This window comes from Apaloderma vittatum, unplaced genomic scaffold (genome assembly GCF_000703405.1).
Source record: "Apaloderma vittatum isolate BGI_N311 unplaced genomic scaffold, ASM70340v1 scaffold7556, whole genome shotgun sequence".
NCBI classification, from domain to species: domain Eukaryota; kingdom Metazoa; phylum Chordata; class Aves; order Trogoniformes; family Trogonidae; genus Apaloderma; species Apaloderma vittatum.
In genome coordinates, this window is record NW_009722260.1 from 254 (window position 1) to 6,927 (window position 6,674).

At 45.9% G+C, this 6,674-nt stretch overlaps 1 protein-coding gene across 2 annotated transcripts in view; it reads left to right on the forward strand.

Moving 5' to 3' along the window:
* The first annotated feature begins 4,042 nt into the window (after window positions 1-4,042).
* KCNJ2 (potassium inwardly-rectifying channel, subfamily J, member 2) overlaps window positions 4,043-6,674 on the forward strand; it is a 4,447-nt gene continuing 1,815 nt past the window's right edge. The window contains exon 1 of one of the 2 annotated variants that reach the window (XM_009871712.1): window positions 4,043-5,362. In XM_009871712.1, coding sequence (XP_009870014.1) covers window positions 4,257-5,362 — 1,106 coding nt within the window. In that variant the 5' untranslated portion in view covers window positions 4,043-4,256. Of the gene's footprint in view, window positions 6,420-6,674 lie in introns of those variants that run through there. The other variant, XM_009871711.1, reaches the window with a different exon arrangement.

Sequence of the window (6,674 nt, forward strand, 5' to 3'; positions counted from 1 at the left end):
GCCCGCAGGCAGCCGGCACTCTTCCAGCCTTACCTTTGCACTTGTTTGCTTTTCCACCCTCGCAGCCGGTGCATCAAGTACACCCCCTGGTGATGGCTGTTTTCACTTGTAGATATTTTGTCATCAGCTAGAAATATCCTGAACCCGTCTCCCTTGCAGGACAGCAGATGCAAACACCACTTGTCCTTTCCTTTCTCCTATTTCTTCGCACCCATTTCCCTAACATCATCTGCTATATTTTTATTTATTTTTTTTTTTAAATCCTCCCAGCCTGATTATAAAGGACTGCTTTGCCTAACTTGACTCCTACCCTTCTCACTGGAGAAGCTCTTTTTAAGTAAGGCAGGGGTCTGGAGGAAGGTTCCGGGGGTGGCTGTGCCCAGCACCGAGGGAGCAGGGACTGTGGAACAGGCTTTGCTGGGGCCAGTAGCTCCTTTGTTCTGCTTGGGGAGGGCAGCAGGGGAAGGAGCTGGGCTGAGCTGGTGCTGGTGCTCTCTTAGCAACATGTGCCCGGCTCACTCTGCAGGGCTGTGTGGCGTCAGCCTGGGAATAACCGCTCCAAGCGCTCGTTAGTGCTCCTCTCTCTACTCGCCTTGCTATTTTTTCTTTCTTTTTTTTTCCCTGCTATTGGAGTTTTTGCTCAGTGTTAAACCTTCTGCACAAATTCCCTTTGAGCTGCTCGTTGTGGAGGTTAGGCGCGTGATGTGAACGTTTTCTCCCAGCGAGAGGCTTTGAGGGGAAATGAGGGTTTGCGCTCCTCATCACATCGTTTCCACAAACCTTGGTTCAGAGATGCTGCAGATGCGCCACAGCCCTGTTTTTCTATGCTCTTCCAAACATCCCCTTGCAGCTGAGCAAGCCCAGGGCTCTCCCATCCCGCCCCATCCCTTCCCAGTATTGCTGCATCAGTTTAAGTGCTGGTAATTAGAAGTTGCATTGCTCTTGTCTTGTATTCCCTTCCAAGAGGAAAGATAGCCTGAATTAATACCACACCTAGTGATGATCAAATTTATAGCCCGAGGGATGTGGGTGTCTGGCTGTGGTGCATTGGGCCCAATTATACAGAGATTTGGGTTGGCTGGTGGATACTGGGTTGGCTCCTTTTGTCTGGTGAGGCTTGCAGGGCTGGTCCCAGACTTGCCTGGCATCTTCGGTGCCACCAAAAAGTGATAAAGGGGTGTGGAGGAGGCAGCAAACTTGTTTTGCCTTTGAGCTGCAGGTGGATTAGCAAAATAAGAAGCATGGTGAGGTTTTTGTGCTAGTTTGGTTGTTCCTGGGGGGAACCTCTACTGAAACTAGTTGTGAAAGTCAGGGTGAGCACCGCCCAGGTGTGTGATCAGACAGCTGGTGGATCTAGCGGGTGTTTCTGCTACCAGGAGGAAGATCAGAGCTGGGCTTTGTACTGGTGGGTCCCTGCTCCCTTCTAGGTGTCCTTCCCACTCCAAGCACTTGCAAGGAAGAGAGGCAGGTTGTGCTGGAAGAGAAAGAAGACGGCTATGCTGAGGTGCAGCATGCCAGAAATCCGTTGTCTAAACTTCAAGCAGTCTGTAGAGGTAGCACAGGGTGCCCCCAGGCAAAGCCCTGGCTTTAAGGACCATAAGATCCAAATTGGGGCAGGTTCTGCTCCCGAGGGCAGCCGATGGCTGGGGAGGAGAAATGCTGTGTAAGGTGCCCAGACATTCAGCGTAAGAATATGACAATGTCCAATAACTAATTCGGGTCTCAAACTTCTAAATGCAGCCAGCTCGCTGCAGCAAGCTGGTGTTATGATTTCAGTGATTTGTGGAATTCACACAAATGTCCTTGGGTCAAAACTCATGTGTGTGGAGAGCTGTGTATTCAGACACTTGTGACTTCACACTTTATTTTTCCCTTTGCTGCAAGTTTTCCTCTGAAATCCAAGAGACAGTGCAGGGGACAAAACAACCAACAACAACAACAAAAAGACCAAAATAAACTGTTTCCTAGGCTGTGTATTTCCATGAGCTTGGGACAAACCAGCCTTTCAGTGTGGGAGTTGAACATGACCGTGATTATAGGATGTGGTTTATAAAAGTGATCGATTTGCAGACCAATGTAATGTTTTTTTTGAGAGGGCTTTTTGTGTGGAGTGTATTAATAATTTCACTTTCTCCTTGTGTTCAGATTTCTTATGAAAGTGTTTTTCAGTCGTGTCCCCCCCCAATAATTTAAGCAAACATTAAAAGAATTCCTTTGCGGTTTTGAGAGCGATATGCTGATGGGGAATGAGAAACCCAATGATCGAAAAGGTGTGAGGGGAGATGTGGAAATTAATCCTTACACGATGTGGGCAAAATAGTGAGATCAGGAAGAGGGCAGCTCTGCTGTAAGCCTGCGTTGCTGAGAGCTGCGCTCAAAACCGGGCATTACCGAACCTATCAAAAGCTGCCAAAATGTCTTGTACGCCGCTGAAGTCACAGATGACTAATCTTGGCAAGTAGGCGTTGGGACGCATTCTTGCACAACAAACAGAAGCGAGGGAAAAAGAGAAGGTAAAAGTAAAACCCTGAAGAGATTCTAGAGGGAAAACCAGGCTGTGTGCAACTGCGGGCACGGCTCTTGTCACCTACTCTTTTCCTAATGAGCGTTCGCTGACCTAAAGCCCCTGTGATGTTGTTGAAGGATGTGGGAAGGCTGAAAGTATATGAAATCCCTCAAGCTTCTGGAACACCTCTGCAGGGCTTTAGGGGCTGCTCTTGGGAAAGGAGAGAAACTCTTTATCTATGGCTCTTGTCAGATACGAATCAGAGGAAGAGCCACGGAGTAACCAAAGCGGCTTTGCGGGCACAAGTCGTGCTCCTTGGCGGCTGCACTTCTGTTGGGTTTTGGACAAACTCAGATGAGTTTTGATGATGTTGATTTACGAAGAGCAGCACAATTTAATCCCCCGCTACTGTAAAGGCTGCTGAACTCTTGACAAACGGACAGCAGACGTTCCTCATCGCTTGGTTTTAGTTTTATTTCCTTTATGGGGCGCATGTGTGGATGGAGCAGTTGCATTAATGCATCTCTTCTCTTCTGCAGTGTTTCAATTACATTTCCTGATATACAGTACATGACTTAATGGATGACGCACTTGTTAAAAGCTAAACCTGGGCCTAAGCCAGACCTCCCTGAAACAAGTTTGGTGGCTTTTACCCTCAGGAAGAAGGTTTTGTAGCCTCTCTATTGAGTCTTAATTGCTGACATTTAAGACCTGCAGGACGCTCAGAACCGTCACCCATCAGAGACAGAACCGGCTGCCTCAGGCTCCCGAGGGGAAGGTGCTGGCACTTGCTACCAAAGGTGTTAGGAAAACCTGCGGCCAGTCCTGCTCCATCATAGTCTTTTGCTCGTCACATTACTATGAGTAGAAGAGGGTTGTTACAAGGTTTAGTTTGCTAGGTACAATGTGAGTGCAAAAACCACACAGATCCCCGTGAGTTTATGGAGTTAAAGAGGAATTAACGCAGCCCTTATTCCTGCCATTTGCAAAGAATATACAACTCCTTTTTTTTAGCTTAATTAAAAGAAAAAAGTTGTATGCAATGCAATTTTATGGAAATCACTGGTATTTGCATTTTCAAAGTTTGTTGCTTTCCTCAGTACGTGTAATTTTCCCTTCTGCAATGCTCCCTTGTTGGTGGTAGGTAAATCGCTCCAGGAGACACATTGTATTTCACCAGAAACTGGTTCAGGGTTTGTATTTGAACAGATGGGATGTTTCAAACTGAACAGAAAGCACTGTTGTAAATAGTAGGTTCTTTGCATGTCCAGCTTTAAAGTGAATATTGCTTAGAGACTTATGCGACCTGATCGCTGCAGTAATTTCACGCGAGAAGAGCGATGCCTTCCTTGTAGTGACGGTGCCACTTCTGTCAAGACACAACCGTGCACCTTGGGCATTCCAGAAAACGTTGTCGTTAATGATAAGGAAACTGCCTGCAGGTCCGCAGGAGTAATTTCACGTGGTTCTTGCAGGATTGGTTCCTCCTCCTTTTCCTCCAAGCTCTAATGTGACATTTCTCTTTCTCTTGCAGACCATGCCCTCTCTATGACGGCTGCTTGTTAAGCTAACTCTGCATGCCAGAAGACTGTCCTTGGTTGATCCAAGGGCTTTTGGGGACTTCGGCCTCTCCCCAGTTTTTCTGTGTGTGTGTGTTCCTCTAGAACTTTCAAAACTGTTTCTCCAAAGGGTTTTGCAGAAACTTAGACTGTTTTCTAAAGCAGAAGCACCTCAGTCCACAGCAGTAGTGATGGGCAGCGTGCGAACCAACCGCTACAGCATCGTGTCTTCGGAAGAGGACGGCATGAAGCTGTCGACCATGGCCGTGGCCAACGGCTTTGGGAATGGAAAGAGCAAGGTACATACCAGGCAGCAGTGCAGGAGCCGCTTTGTCAAAAAAGATGGCCACTGCAACGTCCAGTTTATTAACGTGGGTGAGAAGGGACAGCGCTACCTGGCAGACATCTTCACCACGTGCGTGGACATCCGCTGGAGGTGGATGCTAGTTATCTTCTGCCTGACTTTCATCCTCTCCTGGCTTTTTTTTGGCTGTGTGTTTTGGTTGATTGCGCTGTTGCATGGGGATCTGGAAAATCAAGAAAATAGCAAACCTTGCGTGTCTCAAGTGAGCAGCTTCACCGCAGCCTTTCTGTTCTCCATCGAGACCCAGACCACGATCGGCTACGGCTTCAGGTGTGTCACAGACGAGTGCCCCATCGCAGTTTTCATGGTGGTTTTCCAGTCTATAGTGGGCTGCATCATTGATGCCTTCATCATTGGTGCCGTCATGGCAAAGATGGCTAAGCCAAAAAAGAGAAATGAAACTCTAGTCTTCAGCCACAACGCCGTGGTGGCCATGAGAGATGGGAAACTGTGCCTGATGTGGCGGGTTGGAAACCTGAGGAAAAGCCACTTGGTGGAGGCACACGTGCGAGCCCAGCTCCTCAAATCCAGGATCACGTCGGAAGGGGAGTACATCCCCTTGGATCAAATAGACATCAACGTAGGGTTTGACAGCGGGATAGACCGCATATTCCTAGTGTCCCCCATTACGATAGTCCACGAAATAGATGAAGACAGTCCTTTGTATGACTTGAGCAAACAAGACATGGACAATGCTGACTTTGAAATTGTAGTAATATTAGAGGGCATGGTGGAAGCAACCGCCATGACTACCCAGTGCCGTAGCTCATATCTGGCAAACGAAATCCTCTGGGGCCACCGCTACGAGCCCGTACTCTTTGAAGAGAAAAACTACTACAAGGTGGACTACTCGAGGTTCCACAAAACATACGAAGTGCCCAACACACCCATCTGCAGTGCCAGAGACTTAGCAGAAAAGAAATACATTCTCTCAAACGCAAACTCCTTTTGCTACGAGAACGAGGTGGCCCTCACCAGCAAAGAGGAGGACGAGATTGACACTGGGGTGCCTGAGAGCATGAGCACAGACACCCACCCAGACATGGACCACCACAACCAATCCCTCTAGAACCACGGCCGCTACGGCGGGAGTCGGAGATATGACTGACAAACTCTTCCTCTCTCTTTTGGTTGAAAGGAAAAAAAGACAAAAAAAAATATATATACACATCTATCGGTCAAAGGCACGTTGACCTGAGAAGTTGGCCCAGAACAGTTTTCAGACAACGGTACTGTTGAAGAGAAGAGCCGTAGGCAGGCAAGCAGAACTTAGAAACCCAGGCTGGTTTTAGGGCTGTCCTCAGAGGAGGGATGACAGAAAACGAACTTTAAACACAAAGCACTAAACATGTCTAAGTATGAACAGAAGGCACATATGTTGTAGAATAAATTATGTATATATTTTTTTACAAAACTTGAACTTGCAGGCAAGCTTTGGTTGGGTTATTATTATTTTTTGTTCAACTTTTTCCAGAATGCTTCTCTCTAGGGAACAAGAATGTTTTTAATGGCATAACAAAGGCAAGAATCTGCCTTATTATTATTATTATAATTATTTTTTAAAAAGCTGCTGCTAACTACATGAACACAAATGGTTATTTTTGTTGCAGTGTAGTTTTTATTTTCTCTTGTGTAATTTAAAAAAGAAAAAAAATAGTCAGTGTTGAACTTTTTGGGATGAAAAGCTCGTGATCACTTCAGAGAGGCCAATGTTGCCAGAAAGTCTAAACTCCTTTTGAGGCCAGTAGTTTGATAGCTAGAATCAATTTCTCTCTTTCCAATTACATAAGGGGCATTATGTAATATCAGGCCAATCAGTAGCCTCCAGCAAAATTATGATTTTTGGGGGGAGAATTTAATTCTCTGTCTAAAGGAAAAGTGAAATAAAATATATATATATATATGTAGAAAAAGTACTAAGTTAAAACTACCTAAATGGATACCAAAGAAAAATGCAGTTTTGCACAGTGGAGTTTATTTAAAAAAAAAAAAAAAAAGGAACAGGCTGCTTTAAACAAAAAAAACCAAACCTCAGACACTTTTTTTATTTTTTTTATTTTCTTCTTTTCTTTTTAAGACCTTTATTTTGCACCTTATTCCAAAAGCTTAATACTCGGATCTCAAGCGAGTTAGGACTCTTCCCCTTCCCCTCCACCCGACTTGGCTCTCCTCTGGGGTAACTAAATTCCCTTTCCTTTCCTGGGGGAGAGAAATGCAAATATCCCTCCGAGCCGGTCGCTGCATC